Source organism: Epinephelus fuscoguttatus, linkage group LG7 (assembly GCF_011397635.1).
Source record: "Epinephelus fuscoguttatus linkage group LG7, E.fuscoguttatus.final_Chr_v1".
Taxonomy (NCBI): domain Eukaryota; kingdom Metazoa; phylum Chordata; class Actinopteri; order Perciformes; family Serranidae; genus Epinephelus; species Epinephelus fuscoguttatus.
Window position 1 is genome coordinate 40,772,364 of NC_064758.1, and position 27,212 is coordinate 40,799,575.

At 41.8% G+C, this 27,212-nt stretch overlaps 1 protein-coding gene and 1 long non-coding RNA gene across 6 annotated transcripts in view; one reads left to right on the top strand and one right to left on the bottom strand.

The window, feature by feature from the left end:
* On the bottom strand, positions 1-26,706 carry LOC125891180 (uncharacterized). The gene is made up of 4 exons (XR_007449610.1): positions 26,569-26,706; positions 18,217-18,428; positions 387-573; positions 1-293 (listed from the first exon to the last, which is right to left on the bottom strand). It is a non-coding gene; the product is annotated as an uncharacterized LOC125891180 (long non-coding RNA).
* Positions 1-27,212, top strand: part of agap2 (ArfGAP with GTPase domain, ankyrin repeat and PH domain 2) — a 41,523-nt gene that overhangs the window by 3,258 nt on the left and 11,053 nt on the right. The window contains exons 1-15 of one of the 5 annotated variants that reach the window (XM_049580180.1): positions 5,760-8,154; positions 14,924-14,982; positions 16,641-16,728; positions 18,034-18,119; positions 18,256-18,391; positions 18,857-18,991; positions 19,095-19,213; positions 20,487-20,639; positions 22,747-22,821; positions 23,148-23,252; positions 24,297-24,477; positions 24,959-25,084; positions 25,640-25,774; positions 26,217-26,276; positions 26,602-26,753. In XM_049580180.1, coding sequence (XP_049436137.1) covers positions 7,026-8,154; positions 14,924-14,982; positions 16,641-16,728; positions 18,034-18,119; positions 18,256-18,391; positions 18,857-18,991; positions 19,095-19,213; positions 20,487-20,639; positions 22,747-22,821; positions 23,148-23,252; positions 24,297-24,477; positions 24,959-25,084; positions 25,640-25,774; positions 26,217-26,276; positions 26,602-26,753 — 2,739 coding nt within the window. In that variant the 5' untranslated portion in view covers positions 5,760-7,025. Of the gene's footprint in view, positions 1-5,759; positions 8,155-14,923; positions 14,983-16,640; positions 16,729-18,033; positions 18,120-18,255; positions 18,392-18,856; positions 18,992-19,094; positions 19,214-20,486; positions 20,640-22,746; positions 22,822-23,147; positions 23,253-24,296; positions 24,478-24,958; positions 25,085-25,639; positions 25,775-26,216; positions 26,277-26,601; positions 26,754-27,212 lie in introns of those variants that run through there. The other 4 variants (XM_049580183.1, XM_049580181.1, XM_049580182.1 and 1 more) reach the window with 4 other exon arrangements.

Below are 27,212 nucleotides of genomic sequence, written 5' to 3' on the forward strand. Positions count from 1 at the left end.
TCTTTAGAAATGCATCATATTTTGTAAGTTAATCGTGTTTTGTATGTACAATAATCAATCAGTAATAGTACCATACCATACAAGATGCCACCTGCTCATCAGGTAGACATTTACAGGACTCAACAATGGCACAACCTGACAGCAGTTTAGGGTACAGTACCTTGTCCAAGGACACTGACATGTAGACTGATGAGGCCAGAACCATTGACCTTCCCACTGGTAGACAACCGCTCCACCTCCTGAGCCACAGCCACCAGAGGGGGCCCCATTTTGTCACAGCGTAGCTCAGTGAGCTGGACAAAAGGGGAGATCACAAAAGATTTAAAATAGTTTGAACAGAAATGTATTTGAAACTGAAAAGAAAGACAGTGGTAAAGTACTGTCACCTCACAACAAGATGGTTGCGGGTTTGAACCCAGGTTTGGGGCCCATCTGTGTAGAGTTAGCATGTTCTCCCCATGTCAATGTGGGTTTTCTCCGGGTTCTCTGGGTTCCACAGTCCAAAGATCTGTCCAGGGTGTACGCTGCCTCTCTCCCAGTGTCAACTGGGATCGGCTCTAACCCCCCACGACCCTGTAAAGTAAGCGCTTACAGATAAATAAATCTGTAGTCTGTAAGTCAGTGCCGTTTGTAATGTGGAGTGTATGTGAAGGGTAGATGATGAGCGTGAGCGGGAGGGAGACAGAATGAGCAGCCAGCTGAAATAACCCAGGCCCTGTGTGCCCAGCATGCAAGACATTAAGTTGATGGCTCTGCAACCTGCAAAGGGGAAAAACTATAAACTGTATAAAATAATGGACATAGCCACATTACATTAGCTGTTGGTGTGTGGACTCCCATTTTAAAGCGTGGAGCTTGGCATTTTGGACATCTTGGTTAGCACAGTGCATTTACAGCATGGGTCAACTATGGTAATGCTAATGCTAATTTTCGCAGGCTTAAAACCACTGAAACAAAATAGACTAAACGTTACAAGGAAAAACTGAAAATCTAAATCCAGAGAGGGTCTTAAAGTTCAACCATACGCTGAACAAAACTTTTTTATGAGCTACGGCTACTCTTACAGTCTGCAAATGTGGTGTTACACCATGGTTATGTTACCCAACCAACGTTGTAGCCATGGTGGCAACTTTTCAAGAGTTGGAACCCACTTGTCACTTAAAGCTACCACGCCCTTAATTACTGACTGTATAATGGATGTAGCTGCCATGACGGCACCCATTGGTTTGTGGAGTTGAGTTTGGTACTTCGGCTGTCACCATCTTGGATTTTTGGAGCCAGAAATGACAATATTTAGATGAGAGGCTGAAGCTGTAGGAGAAGCCAGACTGTTGTGACATCTGGCAGATAGCCTGTCACTTAAAAGAGGCCCTGCGCTTAACTATGCATAACTTTAAGTTTTAATAAGCTGTAAATGGATGAGTTATATAAAATTCACCCCCCCGTACAGTTGTTATAAACAGGTTAATTAGCTCTAGAGACCAAAACCATTTTTTGTACCAGGCTGTAAACATGTTTATTTCTGCTGTAAAGTTGGACATTTTAAAATGTTCATGTGGATTGACTCACTCGTGGAGCCACCCTCAAGTGGCCATTAAAGGAACTGCAGTTTTTGGCACTTTAATTGGCTTCTTATTTCAGCCCTTAAGAGAGGTCGGGGACAGTCACACCATTACAAGCAGTTAAATAAATGTAGTGATGTAATAATATATTTCCCTCTGAAGTGTAGTGGAGTAAAAGCATAAAGCAGCAGAAATTGGAAATATTCCTATAAAACTCATGTCCCACACAGCCGTACTTCAGTAAATGTACTTTTCCACCACTGGTGAGGTCAGACTGGGAGTAATAACCTTATCAAATAACTGTCCTACCTTTTAATTTAATCAAGTTATTCATCAGCTGTTAAACTCATTCCGCTGTTTGTGTGTGAACTGAAGGTCAATCAGCCCCCTAATAAATTTTGGGGAGCTTTGAGGTCTTTTTAGGATCTGGCAGATCTTGACACGCTCTGAGAAGCACATCCCCAGTGTTAAAACATTCAGCTGAAATTTTTATTTGGGTATAATTAGGCTGCTGGATGAAGATCAAAGTCAGTGTATCCTCGGTGGGGCCTGGATCTGTGAGTGTAGAGTTCACTGGTGCTAAAAAGAGAGCCACCTCTCTTCTTTGGACTTAATAAGCGAGTGGGATGTGGTCGACCGACTGTGTGCCAAGAAAAAGGCTAGGAGAAAAAAAACACACAAAAAGAAAGAGATGGGGATGGTGAGGGGGAAAAAGGAGTGAGGTGGAGCTAAATGAAGACATTTAAATGTGATTCTGACTGGTATAGTGTTCACTGCAGCATGGCAGCCAAGCGGGGGAGAAAGACAGAAAGGACAGCTCCCAGTGAAGGAGAAATGAAAAATCACCCAGCATGACCACTGCCCTTGGCCAGTGTCCATCTGACAGCACCCGCCCATAGGTGTCAATGTGTGTGTGTGTGTGTGTGTGTGCTTTGTTCTGTATACATGCATGCAAGTGTCTTCACAGAGAGAAAAGAGTGTTTCTAAAAACCATCTGCCTGAAGACAACCTGATTTTCTACGTTATATGTGGGTGTCTATTTCAAAATAATTAGATTCACCGTGCAGCACTGCGAGCTGCAGCAGCCTGATGTGCACTTTAACTCACACAGACAAGTCATGTCCTCACGCCTCTTGTTAAAAATGCATTGTTTTACACACGCATAACGTCACTCGCCCTGAAAGTGTGATTGGATTGTTTTGTTTTCAAAAGCAGCTTCCTTTCTGAGGTTTTATTCATGACTTCTCTTCCGTGTTGGAGGCTGCGGTCCTCTCTCAGGTCGTGTGTTTTTCCCCTTGAGCCAAAGGCGGTTGGTTGTCAGAGGTCTTTTGTATTCAGTGAGAGTAGTTATTGCCCTCTCACTGACTGTTAAAGGGGAGGAGGAGGAGGGGAAAAGCGGGCTGAGCAGGTGGACAGTCAGATCGTGCATTATTGGATGATGGTGGGAGGCTGAGACTGGTGCACTGTGGGGAAATGCATCCTCTGATTTCACATCAAGGTCTTTCCTTTTTTTTAATCAGAGAGTAATTAACATGAAATTACACCTGGTAATAATTCAAGTGATGGATGTGTGATCATGTTTGCTGCAGTGTTTCTGTTGTTGCATGTGGCATAATTGCAGCAGTTCCTTTTGCAGTTATTCCTGTATTTTAATTTCCGTTTGTACGCAGCAAGTCGTTAAATCGATTAGAAAGGTTAACTATTTTGATAGTCGAGTCATCATTTAAGTCAATTTAGAAAAAAAACAAATATTTTATGGCTCCAGCTTCTCAAATATGGGAATTTGCTTCTCATCCCAACTTGTCAAATACTGCTGTGTTGTTAGTGAACGTACATGTCTAAATATGACAGGCGAGGTATCCTCCTACGTCTGTTTTAGATGTTCACAGATGATGTGTCAGCTTCCGCTTCCATTCTTACAGGAAATGTACAATTTCCCCTTATTACATGCATAGTCTTTTTCAAATTAAACTTATGACCTAGGTAAACACAGGGGCATTGTAGCCAGGGGGGGTGACAGGCCCAATGTGAGGGGGGCCTGAAAAAGTCTAGAATGAAAAGTTTGATTGTGTTTGCAATTTTTTTCATTTCTAAATAATTAATTATTAATTAAAATTGGCTAAATAAATCGGTTGACAAACTGAACACTGTAAGGCACAAAATGGTTTAGTCCGCCCCTGTGCTAAGATCTGTCTCTAAACGCAGCCATAGCCAAGAGAGTGACTGCTGTTGCTGCTCATGTCTTTCCCTAAAAAAGGGAAATTGGGGTCCTAAAAAAGAAAAGAAAGAAAGAAAGGAAAGGGAAAGAAAGCAATCTGACTTAAAAAATTTTTTTTAAAGGTGCAAAAAAGAGACATGGATCTTTGTTTTTCTTTGTTCATACCTGTATTTACATTTACTTTATCTGTCCGTTTTAGCTTCTGTATTACATACTGTATCTCACTTTTACGTTTCCTTCTGCCCTAACAGTGTCCTACAGAGGGCCTGGAAAGATAGGGCTTTAAAGTCTGTGGAAATAACTCAACAAAAAGAGAATTTCAAAAAAAGAAAGACATGGATCAAGACAGGAAGGGCGGAGGGCCACAGAGACTGCTCATGCAAAGGGCCCAGTATTTGATGCTACGCCTCTGGGTAAACCACACATTTTAACATTTACTTCCTTACGTTTAGGCAACAAAACTCCATAGCTGAGTTTAGGCAACAAAAGCATGTAGTTAAGATTAGAAAAAATCATGCTTTGGCTTAAATTTTACACAGGAAACAAACAGCAGGCTCTCAGGTGAAAGCCTGGAGTCTGTTAAACACATCCACCTCCCCTCCCGCCCTCCCAATACTGCCATTCTCACTCTTTAACAGTAGTCGCTGTTAGCGTTACAAACTGCTGCTGACTGGTGTGTATCTGTGCACCAGTGTCTGACGCTGACATCACTGAGTGGCGGTATTTGACTTATTGAGCTGTTGCCCGCTGCCTCTAAAACTGATGCACCTGGTGTGTATCAAACTGACGCAAAAGGTATCTCTATGCATCGGTGTCTCTGGCCGACATCACACAGCGGCAATATTTGACGAGTTGGGAGTGAGAACAGACTGTCTTGTCTTACATTTTAGTAACTTAATATATTTGTTTTTTGACTGTTGAGAGTAAACGTGGCACTCAACGACAACAACTTGGCCTCTAGGAAATTCTTCTGGACGTTTTTCTTACTATTTTCTGAGGTTTTGCGGACTAGACGATTAATTGATAACAAAATAATTGGAGTTAATCAGAATAATTGTTAGTTGTAGCCCTAATTCTGTTTATTTCTCGTACTGTATTTTGCACAGCAGACTTTAATCACAGGTGAGTAATCCAGCACATCTTTTTTTACATGCATCATGTGGAAAAATAAATACACTATGTTTGAAATTAATTTGTTTTATTCACACAGTACGTTTTAATTTTTTTGCATTCTGTGGTCCAGCTATTGATGTCCAATATGCTCTGCTTCATGCTGTGAGCCCAGAGCTTACCCACTTCTGCTAATGAACACATGCCGTAGTAGGCAATAGACTACAGATCAATACACTCACAGGAAATCTCTTTCACTCACATGTACAACACAATGAGACACTCGCACTCAGAGAGAGGGAGAGAGAGAGAGAGAGAAACACCATTTTGATACACAGATCCTGGGAAGCGATTGCGATACAGAATGTACCACGGGAGGGAGGAGGAGCAGGAAGGACATGGAGGAGATGATTGTGCCACCAGAGCCAGGAAGATTGTAACACCTTAGCAACAAACAAGCCAAGCCTCCTACTGAGGAGGAGCCACACAGAGGCACACACACACACACATTTGTGCAGCACACAAACACAAATAGACAGCTGAAGACAGATGGATGATCTTGATGAAACTATTCTGGCAGCTGTATAAATGAGACAGGGAAGAGACACTTGGAAAACACACCCTGTCCTAGTGTATTTTTCCCTCCACTAACATGCATCCATCTTTTATTTCCAAACCCTGCCTGCTTTCCACTCCCTGCTGCTGATCTTTTCTCCTGCGGTCCCCCCTCATTTAGCAGGTCCAGCTTGTGTGTGCACTGCTGCTTTACCACCAGCCGTTACCCGCTGCCTCTCCCCCTCCTCTCCGGCACGCAGGGAGAAAGATGGAGGGGAGGGGATGATGGGGATGGGAGGGATGAGCAATAAAGAGCAGGGACCCTGCACAGTCTGAGAGGAGCAGCAGAGGGAGAGAGAGAAAATAAAGGAGGGAAAGGGAAAGAAGAGAAGCAGGATCCTTCTGCATTGTATGGATTGCCTATTGGAACAAGGAGGGGCATGTAGAGGGAGGGACATCGGAGATTCCTATCAGTGTGTTGGCGAGGGAGAGAAACGCAGAGTGTGAGCTGTGCATGTGTGAGGGGTGTGTGTATGTGTGTGTGTGATTGGACTCGTTGAACCTGTGCGACGGTGTCTCTATCGGAGCAGTGACTCGCCTCAGCGCCTCCTCTGTGCCGGCGCTGTGTTGTCATGCTCAACGCCTGATGCGCTCAGAGGACACAGGCTGCCCGGGAGACAGCGAGAGGGGCGTGATGGCCGGACGCGCCCTGACTCGGTCATGCATCTCCAGATATCCGCCCGGGCTTCTGTTGGCTTCTCCTCTTCTGATCCCCTTCAGCTCCCCTCATCAATGTCCTTCCTGTGCGTCTCCGTGAGGCTGCCTGCCTTCCTGCCGCTGCGCTCTCTGAATGGATGCTGCTGTCAACACACATGTGTGGCTTGCAGTGAGAGCCCATGATCTGGACTGGACTGCATACAGCTCTGGGTGTGCTGTGCAATGCTTAGGGTGACACTGATGAATTTTTAAAGACTTTACCTTTACAGCTGCTCTTGATCACATCCTTGATGACGTATGATGCGGGGAAGTTGTTATCCTGAACTGAATCCTGATTTTTCTTTTCTGCTCTGAGTGAAGAGGATGGACTGAGCAACATATGAGATGGGGTTGCTGCACATAAAAATAAGGTCAAGTAAATAATTACCATCAGGAATGAAGCGCCATAATGAAGATTTATTAGCCTCAGTAGCAGCATACATATGCAGCGAGTAGATTTTAATTGGGTGTTTCTAGGAACAAAAGAGCTGCTTGGACTGCACTGACAGTGTGCTGAAGGTTGTCAGAAAGAGTGGATTTATTTTCTGTGTCCCAGAGAAATGAAAATTACAGTCAGAGAAGAAATCCGTGACTGAAATTAAAATCCGAAACAAAGAAATAGGGATTTGGGGGATGGATGAAACCAACAGCCGCTCTGCTGTTGTATCTTCCAAGGAGAAACTTAATCTCCCTCCATGTAAGTTTTTTGTCTCAGTCGTGCCATCAGATTCCCTCACATCCCAACACGCTGGCAAACTGTCAGTCGTTCATGTCGCTCTGTCTGGTTTCATTCATCTGCTGTGTGTCCACTGAAGCCTGACCACATGAGTGGAGGCGGCGCCCTGCAGCAACGCACCACCTACCTCATCTCCCTCACCCTGGTCAAGGTAGAGGCTGTGGAGGAGAATGGAGGGGAGGCCAAGAACAGCACCCAGGGGAAGGAGGTGGAGGCCCGGCCTGGAGAAGAGGCCGGGACGAGAGTTGAGGGTGGAGGTGAGGCCCCAGCACGGGCTGAGAATGGAGCTGGACCACCACAAAGAGCTGAGGATGCTGCTATAGTGAAAGGTGGCAAGTTAAGTGATGAATTCAAAGATGGAGAGAGAAAACCCCTCAGCCCTTTGAAAGATAAACTGCCCTCCGCTGCTGAGCAGAGTAAAGGAAGTGAAAAGCCTCCGTGCAACCTCTCGATCCCCTTACCTGCTGAGAGAACGACGGTTCAGAAGACGAAGTCTGCAGAGATCGACTTAACACGAGTTGAGAAGACACCGTCCACCCCAGAGGCACAGCAATGCAGGTCACCATCACTGACCACAACACCTTCAACAGAGGTGGTGGAGCCCAGTCGCACCCCAACCAGGACCAGCCTCCCTATCCGTCCTGTGGGTCAGCGTCCTGTGAGTCTCCTGAAGTCTCACAGCAGTGTCGCCACCCGTGGCCGCGAATCCAGGGACGGTAGAGAGCGCAGCCCTACCTCAGCACAGAGCCTGGACCGGAAGGACTGCCGCATGCAGACGCGCTCACCGGGCCCCTGCAGGGCCTCGTGGGCCGAGGCAAGCAGGCCCGATGGATGGAGAGACATGCGGGATGAAGCTCAACCTGGAATACCTCTGGAGATTGGAGGTGGCATGGCCGCAGTGATGAGGGACATCCCCAGGAAGGAGAGGCTAAAGACAGGCTCGGCCTCCCTACCCGGGCCTGTTACCCAGGGCAACAAGCCGGCACGCAAAGGCAAAAGCCGTACGCTGGATAACAGTGATCTGAACAGCCTCTCTGAAGATCTGGGGTTAGCCAGGGAGGCCCAGCAGGCGCAGCAGGGCCAACGAGGCTCCGCTAAAGACAGGAAGATGCTCAAGTTCATAAGTGGCATTTTCACAAAGAGCAGCTCGGGGGCGGCAGGGTCATCCTCCACGGCGCCTCCTGTCTATATACAGAGGGACTCCAGTGAGGAGGAAGGTAGGAGGTCACAAACGCAACATCACTGTCACCTCTTCAGCTCTATATCTTCTTCATGTTGCCTTCATCCATGACAATAAACCATTAACAGACACACTCCGGTCTTTAGTTCCTTTGCCAAACATTTATCAGACATGTGGCTCCTTCATCTGTGCACAGGCATCCATTTAAAATGAGTCGGGGTGGGGTTGGGTGGGGTTGATCTTTTTAAAGAACCCCACACAGAATACATTTACAGGGTTTAATACCGTCATGTGTCGAGAAACATTTTTCCCGAAGCCACATCGACGACAGATGAAGTTCTTTGATCTGAGAACTGACAATAGAATCGTCTTGGACAGTTTTAATCTAATTCCCCTCAGAGTGCGGGCAGATTTCACACCGCTGGAGGGGTAATCTCTCACACACACACACACACACACACAAATTTAAGCGGCATTCCCAGCATGGGTTTAAATCTCATAATGAAGCCAAAGGGGAGAGGAGCTGGTGGCATGATCGCAGCTGGGTTGCGCTCCTCCGGTTGATTTTTGCCTCAGCTTTATTTCCATAAAGAGGGAAAGACATGAGGCGCTATTTGTTCACCCACGTCAAAAAGGGAAGTGTGCATCCTCAGCCAATCAAGAACATTTCTAATCCTGTCTTTGATATACCACCCACTGCATGTTCTACCACTACATGGGGCTATTTTTTTCTCCTTCCCTCGCACTCCTGTCTTTGTCTCTGTCAGGCACTCAATTTAAATTCCACCACCATCATGTCAGAAGCATTCATGTAGCATTTTAAGATTGAGGATCAATGAGTTGCCATCGCTGCTTTTTTTCTCCCCCGTCTTCGCTGTGTGTCGGCGGCTGTAGCGTACAACAGTGCATCTCTTTCACAAACATGTTTGCTCAAAGAAAGAGCGAGTGTCAGCCTGTGGGAGTGAGTGTGTGTGTGTTTTATGTATTCATTCACTCATTGTGTATTCACACTGTTACACACGCAAGTAGTGAGACTAGCTCCGCCAATTGCACACACAAACACACACATAGACATTTGCACACCACGTACACATACTGAGGGCAGGAGGAAGTGTTGCCATGGCAACCGGCAGGACTGCTGCTTCTACTGCTACAGAAGCAGAGTCTGATGAAACAGAGGGGTGGAGGAGGAGGAGGAGGAGGAGGCGGCGGTGTGTGCGTGTGTGTGTGTGTGTGTGTGACCGTGCATTGACACACAGGCTACTGAGAGGATTGTGACAAAATTCCTCCCAAAAAAGATTTAAGTTAGAAAATTGGCAGTTTCTGAATGTGAGCTACAGGCTACATGTGGGGGTTGCAGAGTGGATCACACATGATTGGTTTGGAGCAGGGAGTGTGGATAATTGGCTTTCTGTATAAATTTGTGTGTCGAAGCAGCAGAAGGATCACACTGTCTGATCACTTTTGGCATAAAGAGAGCTTTGACTCAGACAAAGATAGACAAACTCTGTGTGTGTCTGTTTGTGTGGTAGGACTTGCCCTTTTTCCCAGAGAGCTGCCTGCAGCAGCAGCTCATATATATATATATATATATATATATAAGCCCCCTTTTTTCTCATGTGAAGCACATCATCACTGGCTGCATCTGTGCAGTGTTGGCCTGGACGCTCCATAGATTTAGAGGCAGGCGCGAGTTTAATCATCATCTGTCTTTGAAGGACACTTCACACATTCACACCCAGGATAGCGGGCACTACAGTCTGCCAAAACCTCCTTGTCCCCTCTGTTGTTTCTCTCTGTTTCATTCTTTTTGTATTTTTCTGTTTAGTGTTTAATTTGTTTCTGAATTAGTTTTAACAACATGTTCCCCAGCATGATTTGGTGATCCCCTGACTCTTCCTCTAGCGCCACGGGCAGGTCAAAATTCACATATAATGTGAAATATCTCAACATCTAATTCATGGATGGTCATAAATTTCTGTACAGACATTCATGGCGCCCAGACGTTGAGTCTTAATTGTTTTTTATCTACAGTAATGTAATCATCAGCTCAAAATTTCAATTTGTCTTCCACTTTGGTTTACGACTACGGATGTCCACGGTCAACTGTTAATCAATTAACCACTAAGAATATTTTTGATTGTTACGCGTGTCAGTTTATAGGTTCATTTTGCTACTCCTTATACTGCACTGCACATAAATGCGCTGTGATGAGAGCTAGTTAGCGGCGCCACTTATTAGGTGATCACTGATTGTAATGCTGTACCAATCCAAAAACACTGCTGCACAAAAAACATTGTGTCCAGCCTGTGGTCTCCCCCCAGGTCACCCCAGTGAAAAAGTGCCTAAATTTTGAGCTGCAACTTCTCTATATCAATGTTAACTATGTTATCAGTATTAGCTCTGTTAGCACAGTCAGCAGTGTCAGCGCAGCTAGTGGTGCTAACATGCTCAACAATGCGAAAGGGGTTTTGGTCAGAAGGTCAGAAATTTTCCAGTTCCTATTTGTCTGGAAAAAAACTTCCTGCAAAACAAATGTCATTCCCATCAGCCTCAGTGGTACATTGTGTTTACTGCTAATTAGCAAATGTTAGTGTGCTAACAGTGTAAACTAAGATGGTGAATATGGTGAACAGTATTCCTGCTAAACATCAACATATGTCATTGTGAGCATGCTAATGTTAGCATTTAGCTCGCTTCCTCAGAGCCCTTGGTACGGCCTCAAAAAGATGCAAGCATGGCTGTAGGCTCAGTTGCCAGTTTATTAGGTACACCAAGCTAAAACTAAAGCAGTCTAATACAACTGTTCCGCGATAAACCCTCCAGTCTGTGTTTAAATTGTTTTAGAGAGGCGTTGATTCAACAATATGATCATTTAAGAGGATCTAGTTTGTGCTGCTCTTGAACGGTATTGTGTTATACTGACAGGTGTTTCTATTATTGTCAATAAGAGTAGGCCAAACACAGCACCACAAACTACAGCCTCCAAAACGATCATACAAATGAATCCACGTCTCTAAAACAGGTTCAACACAACTGAACATTAACAGCAGGACTGTTGTATTAGACTGCTTTAGTTTTATCTAGCTGTCCCTAATAAACTGACAAATGAGTGTATATTCTTTCTGTCTGTGAATCAGTTTTAGTCCCTCCTCGGGCTCATCTTTTCTCTCTCTATTCTGGTCCCTCTGAAGCTGCAGCTGGGCGTCTGGGTGTGAGCGTCACATCACATTGGGGGCATGCCACCTCTCTCCTACCCAGTAGGGATGTTGGCACAGCTGTTCGCAGCCCGACCCCTCTAGACTGCTGTACTGTATGATGTGCATGTGTGGATTTGCATTATTAGGATCCCCATTAGTTGATGCAGAGATATCAGCTACTCCTCCTGTGGTCGACACAGTGTGTGAGTGTGTGTGTACATGGGAAGGTTCATGTAGTTTCTCCAGCACACACCAAGACACACTCACAATTTTGCAGCCAACGCACCAAAAGCTGAAATGATTAGTCGATTATTTGTTCAGTTAACTGGCAGAAAAATTAATGCAAATATTTTGATTATCAATTCAATCATTTTTCAAGCAAGAGGACGAGATCGAAACCTAACACATAGCAGGACTGTGTGGCCAATGTGTTACACAGATAGTCAGCAGTAATGACTATAATGTAAACTCCTCCATATTAAATTCATCTGCAATTTTTTGTAACATATATCATATCTTATTATACCACACTGACTGCACCATGACGTACCATATTACATTTAATATTCTGTTACAGTGTTGCACTACATTATGTTATATTATAGAGCCTTGTGCGTCCCTCCAGTGACTTCCTGTGGTTTTAACACAAAATTACTGTATATGGAAATGAATAATGGATTTTTTTTTTTAACATTTTAATTGTCATTTATCATTGTTGTAGGCCTAAATTGATTCTTACATTCATCAATTGTAAAAATGTGTGGCCTCAACATGCAGCCAGCAACTAAAGTGTGCATACACAGCCTGCTGCCTTTCCTCTACATTTTGCCAAACCTACCTAGCTATGGATTCCAAATCCCAAAAAAGACAAGTATAGCAAATAGCAAACTTAATTCCTGGCTCCTCCAGTCCAAGATACTGAGCCCCAAATTGCTCCCAGTGGCTTTTTCATTGGTGTGTGAGTGCGTATAAGCTGTATAGCAGGTGGCAGCTTGTATGTTAGCCTCGGACATCAGTGTGTGTAGGGTGACCACGAGATGCCTTATAATTTTAATATATTCAAAGTATGGATAGAATATTCAGTTATATTACAAAATAATATCTCTCAAAGACAGAAATTCAGATAGGCCCCTATAGATAGGGGACACACACACACTAGAGTTTGGCTACCTGATCTGAGCCCGACGGGTCCTGACGGGTCGGGCCGGGTTCGGTCAAAAATGTATAAATTGTATTCGGGCTCGGGTTGGATTCGGTCATCTTTCAGTGAAAATGTAGTGTAAAAATAAAAAAAATCCTATTGTCTGTCCTGTTTATTGCTTGGGGACTGTTATTTACGTGACAACACCTGAACAGAACACACACACACATTGGCTGTTTGTTTCTACCCCTCCTCTCACTGGAAGACTCGGACCTCCCGCTGCCCGCTCCCGTCTCAAACACGGAGGTCTCCCTCTCCGCGGAGCACCTAGGCGCACGCCCGGCCTGTTAAATAGCCCTTTAACCATAACAACTGTGTGACACAAACTCTTGCTTTAGTCATTAAATAATGTCGGGGTCGGTTCGGTTTCAGACATAACAAAACAGAGCGACTGTCGGGTTCGGACAGAAATATGCGGCCTGTGCTGGACTCTAACACACACACACACACACACACACACACACACACACACACACACACAAGGAAAACCAGACATTATCATCAATTTATAAACACCCCCCGGACAGGACGTGAAAAGTGGACATGTCCGGGCAAAAGAGGATGTTTGTTCAACCTAAGTGTGTGATTAGGTGAATGCGACATGTAGTGTTAAAGTGCTTTACATGGTCAGAGGACTAGACTAGGTGCTATACAAGTGCAGGGCCATTTACCATTTACTTTCATTGCCAACGCTACAAATTTAAAGTAGCAAACAATCATAAATAGCCCAATACAGAGAAGTCACATTGTGTTACAACATATTAATGAATGCTAGTTATGCTAAGATATGCTAATTTAGACTTAATACTTTCCTTTGATAGTAAAGTGTGTTATACTATTATTAGATTGCACCTTATTCTATATCTTATATCCCACACTATGCTATACTGTACTATATCATGGTAATGTGTTATACTGTATTACTGTCTTACTACATCATATAGTATATAATATATTTCTGTTATGTTGTTATATTAATACAGACAACACTAAGTATTATTAATCACATTATATATTGGTGTACTGGTGTACACTAATTAGACTAGACTAGACTTACTGACTCGCTGCTATTAACCCAACCCAATCACCAGAATAAATGTTGGCACTGTATGTTACTGTAAACCATGGATATGTTACATTTATATATTATTATATAGTGGATAAGTTCAAAACTTTAACAACACTGGAATTAATGTGTGGTGACATTTACAAATACAAGTTGGTGACGGTTAGGTAAAGATCATATTTTGGTGTAAAATAGCCGGTTTTAGTGGCACAATCTTGGCTGATGTCTGGTTTTGTTGTTTGTTGGTCTCGAGCAGTGGTCTGCAGATTCCACTGTCCCCTTCACCTCCCTATGACAATGTCAGGTTATATGTTATGTCACTTTAGAAATGGTGATAACAGGTATGAAATGCACAAATGTATGCAGAAACCAGTAACGCCAACATTCTTCTTCTGGCGACTGGGCGGTATTAACTACCACTGTCAATTTACATCATAATTCTGTTCTATTCTAGTGCTGCTGCAACACCTGAATTTCCCCTCTGGGGAAACACACATACGTAGTGAAATGATTAACAACAATAAAGGTTAATGACAGAGATTAAAGATGATGTAGTTGTGCTGTTAGGAAAGGGATGAAGGTCATGCAGAACATGAAGTTTGGTGTATTTCCTTTCAATATGTTGGTGAGTTTAGGCTGTGTTATGTTATGTAATTGTTTAAGAGGTTGCTTGTGATATGATAATCACCTTCTGAGCTACAAAGAAGGAAGATAAAAAAAAAAGGCAAACAAGTGCCAGCAAACCGCATGCAGCCAAAAATGACAAACATTATCTGGTTCCAGCTTCTTCAATGTGAGGATTTGTTCTGTTTTATATCACTGCATACTGAACATCTGTGGGTTTTGGACCATTGGTTGGTCACCTCGATCAAACTGTGACGGGTCTTTTCTGCTATTTTTTGACACATCATGGTCAAGAGGTTAACCCAAGAATCAAAAAAAGTAATTGTTAGTAGCAGCTCTCGTTCAGAGGGGAGATCCGGTTCATATCCACAGACGAGTCTTTGAGTGTTTGAATGGCAGCTGAACTGAAGCATCCAGTAAAGGCCAGCGTAACTCACAGCTGCCCGTCATTTAATGCACAAGGGGAGCAAAGTGGATAACGAGTGTTGCGGCTGCATCTTGTTGGATTCCCCCGTCGTGACTGAAAGGTTATATTCATTAAGGCGACCTGCGAGGCCACACGTGTGCTTATGGCGCAGCAGCTGTGTGATTTATTGCTCTCCTACAGACCGTTATGATGGCTGCCCTTTTTTACTGTACATGATCAAAATGATGAATCTCTCTCTGCGTCTCTGCGTCACTGACTGTTTATCTCTGTCTCTCTCTTTCTCTTTAGTAAACATTGCCAACAGCCAGGAGTGGACCCTGAGCAGATCCATCCCAGAGCTCAGACTGGTGAGACAAAAAGTGTACTAGTTACAGTACCACTCATAACCAGTACACACCTGCATCAGAGACAGAAGGATTTTATTTAAGCGGAATTGTGCCACTTTATTAGAAAAGTCTTTTAAGTTATAATGTTTTTATTAGACTATTACAATTTTCTGCCACTTTATTCTTGCACTGCTCAACATTTCAGAGTGAAATACTGTCGTTTTTATCACGCCACATTTATTTGACAGCTGCAGTTACTCTTAAAATGAGTAAACCAACACCAGTTTAATGTTATTCTCACAAAAAACATGATTTAGGAGAAAAAATAAGAACAGAAATATCCATTTTTGCAAATAAAGCCCTCAAATATATGATCAACTTGTTAAATATGATTAATTGCTACAGATTAAACTACTCACTAGTGTATGAAGTTGTTATAATTGGCTCCATTTTGACCAAATTAAAATGCTGCTGAGGTGTTAATGCATCAGCAATAATAATATCCTTGAGTCTTATATTATATTATATATTCAGTGACCACTTTATTAGGTACACCTATACAGTCTAATGCAACTTTTCTACCATGAAGTCTGATTTAATGATGCTTTTTATGTCCACACTGTCATGGGGTGTGTTTCCATCCCATTCTTTTAGCGACATTTTTCAATTGACAAAAAAAACAAAAGTTATCACGCTTGGGGAGGTTGAAAAGTTGGTGTATTAATAAAAGGCAAATGTGATGATAGAAACAGATTCAGCAAATAAATGATGACTTACATTGTGATGCACAGTCATGGCGTTCTTTGTCATCTCTGGAGGCTTTTAAGATCTTAAGTCTGCACACAGGGCTGTAATATTAGTTCAAAACTCTCTTTCCATTGTCCACTGTGCCCTCCGTTATTATACGTCTACTATATTTCTTTGTTCAAGGTTTGACTGGCGCTCTTTAAATTGTGTCATCTCATGTACACCAGGATTAGCGCCACCTACTGCTTATCTCAACGAAACGACTCCCAATATTCACCTATTTTCCCGTTTTCTTCAGCAGATTTTCCATAAATTTGGTTAAAGTCTGCACTAACTTTGGACTGTACCCAACTACAGAGGTGTAAATAAGAAGAACAAAACTTAATAAACATCTCCCCACATAATGTTGTTACTGTACAACACAACCTTTAACTATTAACATATAAATTAATTTACACATTTGAGAAAATGTCAACAAAAACTTATAGATGTTATGGCAGGCAGACTGTACAGGTGTACCTAATAAAGTGGCCACTTAGTGATGATTTTTTTTTTTTAATTTTTAAGTACATTTTTACTGATGATACTATATTTATGTACATAAAAAATATTTTAAATGCAGTACTTTTCCTTGTCATATTATATTTTTCTAATATGATATTGCTACTTGAGAGTATCTGAATACTCTACACCATTTATATTTCCATATATGGATGAAATAAACATTAAGGCAGTCTAATGGCAGAAATTCTAGATCTGCTGACAGACTGATGACTAATCATGACTGAACAGAACAAAAACAAATTTTATAGAGGAACTGTGTGTTTAAATTCAGTCTGAGAGTTATATTTGAGGCATCACAATGTGGTCGAACGTGCACGCTGACCCTGAATAAACTTCATGGTGTTGTATTTCCTTCCCTCTTCTCTCAGGGCATTCTGGGAAGTCTTAAAAGCGGGAAGTCAGCGCTGGTGAATAAATACATCACGGGCAGTTATGTTGCACTTGAGAAGCCTGATGGTAAGAAACATTAAACACATCCTCTGTATCGTGTGTCCTCTACAGAGGAGGAACGTAACTGAATACATTTAGATCAGTACTGTACTTAGTACAAAACGTGACGTAGATGTACTTTTCTTTTTTCATGCCACTTTATACTTCTACTCCACTACATCTCAGAGGGAAATACTGCACTTTTTACTCCACTACATTTATCTGACAGCTTTAGGTACTTAACAAATTAAGATTTTTGCATACAAAATATATAAAAATGTACAACTAAACAATTGATAAGTTAACTGACTGACAAAAATGTGGAAAAAAATGTGCAAATGTGCAAACTATGCATTTCAACGTTGAATTTCCTTTTAATAATGTTGAGGTTTGGACTGTTGGTTGGACAAAACAAACATTGTGAAGGTGTGACTTTGGGATCTGGGTCACTGTGATGGCATTTCTCACTATATTCAGGATTTTTTACACACCAAACAATAAATCGATTAATGGAGAAAACAATCAGCAGATTAATCCATAATCATGAAACTAGTCATAATAATAATCTAATGATATAATATATAATACTATAGAAGCTTTTTTCTGCATCGAATACTTTAACTTTTGATACTTTAAAGGTCCAGCGTATAGCATTTAGGAGGATATATTGGCAGAGTTGGAATATAAAATAATAACTATGTTTTCTTTAGTGAATAATCGCCTGAAAATAAGAATTGTCGTCGAGCTGTTTATATCTACATAAAGAGCGAGTCCTCGTCCACAGAGTCCGCCATGTTTTTACAGTAGCTAAGTACGGACAAACCAAACACTAGCTCTAGATAGGGCCATTTGTGTTTCCATGTCATTCACCGCAATTAACAGTCCCTTTGTGTGAAACGCGTCTGAAAAATATGACTTTATTCAGTGCAATTACCAGTTTAAACTGCCTGGTACATTTGTTTTGGAGAGGAAGAGCCCTCTGCAGACAATCTGGGTCCATGTGCTAGGTTAGCGGCATGTCTGCGATGAGTCGAACATTGATTTGTAACAAGTTTTTTTAGCAGTTTCAATCACCTGGTCAGTTTGTTTTTGGGAGGAAGAAACCTCTGCTGATTAAGTCATTAAGTAGTTGTTTGTTTACTGCTGGTTTAAACTTGTTTTCAGTTTTAAATATTAACTCATATAAACAAAATATATCTTTGGCTTCTTGCTTCTGAGTGTCACATCAAATTGTTTTTGTTAGGGGAAATTTTTTATGCGGGCTGATATGCGATGGCTTCTTCCTCCATCTGTCACCCTGCTGAATAACTTGTCTGTCACTGTCCCGGTCAGGTGGCAGGTATAAAAAGGAAGTGCTGGTGGACGGACAGAGTCATTTATTACTGATCCGGGAAGAGGCTGGACCACCCGACGCACAGGTGCTTCTTCGTGTGTGTGTGTGTGAGAGAGAGAGAGAGAGAGAGAGAGAGAGAGAGAGAGAGAGAGAGAGACAGTCAGTGTGCAAAGCTGTAATACCTGCAGACTTCATCATCCATCATCTTCTCCCTCCTTCAGTTCAGCAGCTGGGTTGACGCAGTGATCCTGGTCTTCAGTCTGGAGAATGAGGGCAGCTTCCAGGAGCTCTACCAGCTCTACAGCCAGCTGAGCGCACACCGCACGGACATCCCAGTCATAGTGGTCGGCACCCAAGGTCAGCACACGAGTCGTCACAGCCGTGTAGATTTACTCTGCGATTAAATCATGGAGGACATGTCACATACAGTACACTGTAAAACATTTTAAGATAGTTTCTCATGATAGTCTTCTCATGAGTTGTGAACAACATAAAGACAACATGTCTTAATGACCGTTACATTAATTGCATTAATTATAAGTGGGAGTTAAGAGAATACTAACCTAACAAAATAAAAGCAATTTAAGGACAACACCAAAGGCTTTTTTGTTTTGATTTGTTTTTTCCACATGTAGAGTAAACAATTAATTGATTAATCAAGAAAATAAGCACCAGATTAATCGGTAAAGAAAACATCAGCTTAGAATAACAGTGCTAGAAGCAAACTACAACAACAAGACTGTGTCATATAGCTCCTTTATAGTACAGTTTTTATCCTAGTTTGCAGTTTTCCATTCACTGATCTTGTTTGTTTTCCTCCAGATAAAATCAGTAGCACCAACCCTCGTGTGATTGAGGATCAGAGAGCCAGACAGCTGTGTATCGATGTGCGTCACTCGCTGTTTTATGAGACCTGCGCGACCTACGGGTTCAACGTCGACCGAGTGTTTTCAGAGGGTGAGCTGACTAAAATTTTATCTGTTAAAACACAGGAGGAAAGGCCTGGCTCACCATAAAGGAGAAACTACTATTAGTTTAACATCTGGTGTGTGTTTTCCAGCTGCCCAGAAGATTGTAGCTCAGAAGAAGCAGGCGGCACTGCAGGCCTGCAAGTCTCTTCCCAACTCTCCCAGTCACTCTGGAGGCTCCACACCAGGATCAGCATCGTTTCCTGGACAGGTACCTCATCTAACAGCTGTAGTTTGTGTGTATGTCTGTGGCAAACACGTGGCTCATCCCAAATGGGATTACAAGACACTGTTATACTGTATGTGAAAACATGAAAAATATAACAAGACATCTTCTGGTAACAAAGCTAAAAATAAAATATCTGATATACTTGACACTATTATACAGTGACTAAATGCATTTACTCAAGTACCTCTACTTAATTTTGAGGCACTTACTTAAAGGGATAGTGCACCCAAAAATGAAAATTCAGCCATTATCTACTCGCCCATATGCCGAGGGAGGCTCAGGTGAAGTTTTAGAGTCCCCACATCACTTGCAGAGATCCAAGGGGAGAGAGGGTAGCAGCACAACTCCACCTAATGAAGGCTGACGGCACCCCAGATTCAAACGTCTAAAAACACATAATTGAAACCGCAAAAAAATGGAGACACATATCCACTAGTGACCTCACACATCTCCCACTGTACAGACAAGTTTTGCTCATACCCAGAATAAATCTAACTGCCCTGTCTTGCACAGATTCACACATAGGAAATTTCTCCTGAATATTTCTGCTGATATTAGAGCGCTGATTATTAACACATTCAGGTTGTTATTGTTCTTTTGTTTGGGTAAACACAATCTTTTCCCAGTCTAGACAGATATTACATAAGACCTGATAAAAATAGGCCACAGATGCAAGTCTTCTGCCGTTGCCATGCTGGTGTTGTTTTCTAAATTAACATACTTTTTCACATTTTCTGCTTCTGGAGCATTTTTTTTTTTAGTCGTCCTGATGCCAATACACTCTTTTTTTCCCTGCATATTCCAGTACTGATGAATAAAAGAGACATAATTATCTCTTTAAAAAGGTATTCAATGGAAACAAATACATGTAGTTCTTTTAAAACGTGACTCAAGTAAGATTTTAGGATTCAAAGTGAGAATGTGACACTCTCTCTGGGCAGAGTTACATGCATTATAAAGTTAAAATCATCTATCAAACTGAAATCTCATTTTAAATGCCATCTCCAAGACGCTCCATCACTCCCTCCACATCCATCTCAGCTCCATTAGTATCACGTTTCCCTCGTTCACAATGATCGACGGCTAAAAAATTCATGCCGTCAATCATCACCCACTTTTTGTGAATTTATTTCACCTGTTTTTCATTGTCCAGCTCATTCTCACTCTCTCCATCTTTTCCCTCACGCCTCCATTCCCATCCTCCTGACCTCCTGACCCAACTGTCCTCCTCCCCCACCCTCACTCCTCTGCTCAGGCCAGTAATGGCCCGAGTTGTGGCTACGCCTACTCCCTCCCCTCCACCCCTGTGATCGGTCACAGGGACCTGCGGGTTGCACAGGGAGAGGGGGGAGGTAGTGTCAACTCACGTCAGCTGAAGACCATCCCCAGACGGCCCTCCCTCTTCAAGGTCAGTTGTTGCCAACCGTGGAGCGTCTCACACCTTTCAGTCTCCTGTCATCTCTCACTATCATTTCACACCATTCAGCTCCATGTCTGAAACTCTCAGCTGAAATCTATGGAAACCCATTTCCCCCAGTGAGATGGAAAAAAATAATCCTGTAAGACATTATGATGAGAAACTCTCACGAAATTATGAGTCAGTATCTCAAAATAACAACATAGTATTTCAAAAGAATGACTTAGTCTAACAAAATATTCACTTAACATCTCAAACTAATGTCATTATGTTGAGAATTTTCTCATTATGTTGAAAAAGTTTATGTGGGATATGTAAGAATTTGGGCATGTTACTTTTTGTAGGAAAACAAATGAATGACTTTGTGAAATAGTAATTGTGTCATTATTTTGAGATAAGGAAGGCTGTAGATGAGGTTAAAGCATTTAAGTCTATAGACCACCAAGGGCAGCTGTGATATCCATCCATGCCCCTTGTCTTAGGTTGGTTTCACATGAGCCCTGTTTGGTTCAGTTCAATCAAACTTACGTTCCTTTGCTCCCTCAGTGCGGTTCATTTGGCAGGTGTGAACACAGCAATCACACTCAGGTGTGCACCAAAACAAACAGACCGAGACCTTCTTGAAGAGGTGGTCTCAGTCCGGTTACAAACGAACTCTGGTGCGGTTGGTTTGTGGTGAGAAGGTGTTCTGACCTGGATGTGAAGCAACTGCAGTCACATGACACATTGTTTGGGTTAAACATGAGCATGTTACAGTCCTGGAGGATTATTAATGTGCACCTCCTCCTGTACTGCCTTAATATGCACATTCAGCACATCCAATGCATCAAAACATTGTTTTCTAGTTGGAGCCGCGCCTCGTTTTCAAACTGTATGGTTTGACTAAAATGAACAATGACAGCAATATAGTCCACGATGAGCAGCGCTAAAATCAACCTGCGTAGTTGTCCCTCCATTGTGACATTAGAAAGTGTCACATTTATCTTGCAAGTGTACTCTTCTTCAACGTTTGCTTTACTTCCTGGATTTTTCCCACATGGAAATTCTGACCAATCAAGAGCAGCTTTCTCACACAAGGCATTTGATCTGGTCCTCTTGTAAATGCTGCCGTAAGAACATGAACCAACTCTAGGCAATTATACAACTTAGTAATAAAATTGGTCCCTGATTCGGACCAAAGGAGACGACTCTAGGTCTGACAGCACCCTTAAGGCGCTCTCTATTAATCTTCGCTGTTGTAAATTTGAATTTTTCTGTTTTATTAAAGGCCAGAATCCAGTGGAACCACAAAGAAAGACTTAAAGTATACCACATTCGCAAAATTGTCTTTTTTGCAGCTGTAAAGCCTCAGAACAATAGCCTATATTGATTAGGACCAAAGCATGAATGGTCATTTAGAAGGCAGAGAAATCAGTTTGGATCATAGCTGAACCAGTCAAATCTGATTAAGAATCATTAACAAATTTCCAAATCGTAGCAATAAGGGGACAGTCACAAAACACATGTAAAAATGTACTGGGGCATTAAAAGAACAAAAAGTGAAGATATAGGAGGAAACTACACGCATTTTATAAAGTTTATAAGTCGCAGCATAGGTCCTCTGAATAACGTTGAGATGAATCGACTGGTGTGCTAAATTTTTATAAATAATAATTTTCATAAGCTTTCTATCCCAGGTGTTCTTTACTTGCAGTACATCAGTAGTTACCCAAAGTAAATGATTATATAATCTTCAAAAACAAAACAAACCACAATTATTCAGGAAAAACTGCCGTGGCACACCACCATATGTCATGAGAGATAATCTTAAATGTAAATATAAGAAATAAGAACATTAAATTTAGATGTGTTTTCCTGGAACGACAACAAACTACAGTCCCCAAAAATATCTTCAGTATATAATAACCCTGTCTGGACAAATAAACATTTGCAAATGGTTTCTTTCCTGATTTCCTGACATTATTTTGAGATAGTAACTAATTTCTTTTGCGAAAGCCTCTCATTATAATGACTACAGGATGTTTTTGTCATCACACTGGCAGAGATGGACTTTCATATGAATCTCCTGCTCTCATTAAACAAACACTTTTCATTTCAGAATCGGGACACAGATAAAAAATCCGGTGATACTAAAGGAGACCTGAGCAGCGTGCGGGGCGTTCCCATCAAACAGGTTTGCTTAACATCACAAAACAGAACACAAGATAAACTGAATTTTCAATGATGCATCAGTTTGCTCGCAGCCCAGTAATGTGTACAAATTCCCTCTTCAGCAACAAGGTGGGAACAAACTATTTATTTCATCTTACATAAGCAGCCAGGAAAAAAAAAAATCAGTTTCAACCTTTCTCAAGGGTGTTCTATTTATACTGTGCTTTCAGCTATTGTTGTCAGAGCACTTTACACTTTGAAGAAATTGTCTCAGCTCTAAATTTAGGCAGATTCAGAGCGTGGTGTGTTGCGAGTGAGTGCAGTGACCCTGCTTGTTGTTTTTGACAGAGCATCCTGTGGAAGAGAAGCGGCAGCTCTCTGAATAAAGAGTGGAAGAAGAAATACGTCACCCTGTCCAACAATGGCACGCTGTCTTACCACTCCAGCTCCAGTGTAAGAGAACACCACAGGACAGATCGATGCAGCACTGAAACACACAGTGAAGGATGAAGAGTTTTCACTGTGGAGAAAACAGAATCTGCAGCTTTTTAGATTTAACTACAGTTTCAGCTTCAGTGATTTTCAATACAAAGCTGCAGAGATCACTTTAAAACTTTTACGCACTATTGACATTTATATTTGTGATTGAGTTTCCTGCACCGCCCGTAGTGCAGTGTAGCCATGTGCATTTGCTCAAGTACTTTACTGACGTACAATTTTTAGGTACTTGTACTTGAATACTTCCAATTTATGGTACGGTATACTTCGACTTCACTACATTTCAGGGGCAAATATCTATCTTTTTGCATTATTACAGGTTGAGATAAGATTCTTGATCCTTAGCCTCAATTTTACAAGCTTAATGCACATTAATGCAACAGTACTATAATCCTGTAATATTATATAGAGATAATCATGAAATTGGCTTTTCTGTATAATGAATACTTTTACTTTTGGTACTTTAAGTATATTTTAGTGATGATACTTTTGTACTTATACTAATGTAAAAGTCTGAATGCAGGGTTTTTTCTTGTAACCAGAGTATTTCTACTCTGTGGTATTAGTAGTTTTACTCAAGTAAAAGATCTGAGTACTTTTTATCTCTATGTTTAATCTATAGCTCAGTGTCATATTTTTATTTGATCACGTTTGTTTGCAAAATCTTAATCTGTGCAGTAAGTTAAGATGAAAGATAAATGTGGTGGAGTGAAAAGTAAAATATTAGCCTCTAAAATGTTGTTGAGTACAAGTATAAAGCAGCACAAACTTTAAATACTCAAGTAAAAGTACCCAAAAATTGCAAAATTACAGTACTTGAGTTTATGTACTAAGTTTGCTATGATATCAGGTTGTAGCAGCAAAGTTTTGTTCACCCACCAATTTATACATCCTCTAATTTGCAGTAGGAAGACTGACTTTTTCTAACTGTTACACAGTCTTGTTCATCTGTGTTCCTGGTGACAGTGTCTAATATGTGTGACATGTTGTCTGTTTCAGGACTACACACAGAACATCCACGGAAAGGAGATCGACCTGCTGCGTGTGACGGTTAAAGTTCCCGGGAAACGTCCTCCGAGAGCCGTCGCTCCTGCGGGGCCCTCACCTGTCCCCCCTGGCGCTGTACCTGGAGTCAACGGGCTGAGCAAGGAGCCGGCAGCCGCTGAGAGCACCAGCACAGGTACTTGTTCTTGTGCACATGTCACCGAGCCTTTCATTTAAAGAAGAACACTAGCATTATTATATATTTTTCCTACCATTAACAAAACCAGTGAAAAGACCAAAACCAACATCATGTTCGTCCATCTCTAAATACTCCCTGACTTCCCTATTGGTGATGTGTCACTCACAAACAAGTCGGTTCTATTGCTGCAATCCAAGTTTAAAGTTAATAATTCCAACTCCTTTTTCCTGACTTACAATATAAATGTGTCCCACTGCATGTGCTTGGAAAATTTAATGTTTGTATATCAAGTCTCTGAGCTTCACAAGCATCTACAGAGGATCTACATCAGTTACAACAGCACCATTAAGGAGGAGAAACTTGATATATAAAGACAGTTGACTAATAAAATAAGTCGACTGAGAGGATTTCGTTTTTGTACATCATATAAATATGACATGCTGTATATAAACTGTTCACTTCCTTTTTTCGCTGTCAGTTCCTCAGTTGTGTCCAGCCACTCTGTCTGTGGTCGATGATCGGTCCGGCGGTCTGTCACCTCAAGGAGGAGACAGAGGACTTCAACGCTGCCCCTCCTCACTATCCACCAAAGCACAAAGTGTTGGTACGTATAACAGGAACTAAAAACTGTTCAGTCATTGCCACAGGCTCAAAAACATGTGAGGTACGCCCATTTTAAAAATTCACACGTTATTCCTATAGTCTAAGACTTTCCAAAAATATTGATAAACATGTACAACACTCTCCCAAGCCCAACAATGGCAGTGCAGTGGTCTGAACTGGGATCAAGGATATGTAAGAATTTTGCAGCATTACTTTTGGTAGGTAAATGTACAAACAGTGCATGAGAACAGCCTGGAACATTACTATATCATAAAGGTCATTTGGGTATAAAAAGGAAACAAACATTCTGTGGGTCCACAAAATCAGGCTCCCATTTATACTTAATGACATCACAAGTTTCTTCTCTGGTTTCTGGCTTTGAGGGAGAGTGAATCATGGTCATGGATATTGACTAAACTTCCTTAGGCCATGGAGGTAACATATTAATTAACTTAATTTAGGTGGTGTTCCCCTTTAAGCTCTACTGAGGCTGAATTCAATGCTGTCATACATACAGTGTGTATACATGATTTGTTTCTTTCGCACCACACGTCAGATGCCCTTGAAGGAGCAGCCAGTCCTTTTGCTGGAAAAGACCCCGGACAGGCATCTCCCATGAGCGACAGGAAGAAGAACAGGAGGAAGAAGAGCATGAATCAGAAAGGAGATGCAGCTGTCGGGCAGGCCGAAGGTAACTCCACCCAGAGATTCAGTTTGTGTTTTTCAAATGTTATGTGTTGTTATGCTGACTGCGTAAATATACAAATACACAGATATTATAGTGAGTGGTTAAAAGCGCCAGGGTTTTTTAGCGCATCAATAGAAAATTAATTCATTAATAAAAGATTAAAGTATGTTTTTGAGGCTGCGTTTCTGAGAACAGCATTTGTTATTATAAACAACTTGAACTCATCAAAATAATGATGTTTACATATTCACATTATTTACATATTCCTACACAATTTTCCTTTTTCTGATGCCTCTATTTTCTACCTCTGTCTCTTCAGTGAGGATATAGATTAGTGTTTGTCCTCCTCTGAACATTTTTAACTGCCTTTTCTTAACACTTGTCGTCCTTGTCTCTCTGTGTTTCTCTTCTTTTTCCTCTCCTGTGCTTATCTCTCGCTCCGCAGCCAAACGCAAAATGTGGAAATTAAAGAGCTTTGGTAGCTTGAGAAACATTAATAAGACAGGTAACAAGTGAGGGTGATGGAGCTGAATCAGCTTGTGCTCTGATTTACATACAATATCTTTTCTCTGTCTGTTATCCTCCTCAGTGTGTCTGACATCCCAAGCTTGAGTTGCTCATTCGACTTGTTTTCATTGTAATACCCAAAGATTTTTCTGTTCTCACTTTCCATCAAACAGCTGTCTTTTGTTGTTTTGCATTTGATTTTTTTGTACAACCCTCACCGAGTCTGGATTCAAAATGTCCATCATACTAATCCACTGTTAACTAAATGTCTGTTCACATGCAAATCTTACTTGAGTGTTTACTTGTTTCCCTTCTACTCGCAGAGGAAGAGAATGCAGACTTTATCATAGTGTCGTTCACCGGGCAGACGTGGCATTTCGAGGCTCAGAGCCTGGAGGACCGGGACTCGTGGGTGACGGCCATAGAGAGCCAGATCCTGGCCAGCCTGCAGTCCTGTGAGAGCGGCAGAAACAAGGTACACAAGCTTTAAAAAGGTCCTAGAAAACTATTTTATCAATCAGTGATGGGATCCTACATGCACACACGTTTGCTTAGCTTTACAGCACCAGTTTTAGATTGGCAAGATCTGGGTCAAAATCTGATGACAGCCGTTTGGTTGCTGCTAGCAAGGTCAATCACATCTGATAAAACAACACCACACAGTCCTGATAAACCAGATTTGATTTTGAGAGGGAAGGCCAAGACATCACAGCATTTAAACACTGCAGAAAAATAAATCAATAAATCAATAAATCAAATCCAAATGACTCGCTGTGGATTGGGCACATGTGGCCACTGTCATGTTGAGTCCACTTTTGGTGATCTTTGTCCTGTGAATTTGCACTGTTAACCAATAGCAAGCCACCCAACAGTGCTGATCTTTGAGGGAAAAATTTGATTTGTGTTTATAAGGATTGTGAAGGAATGACCTGCC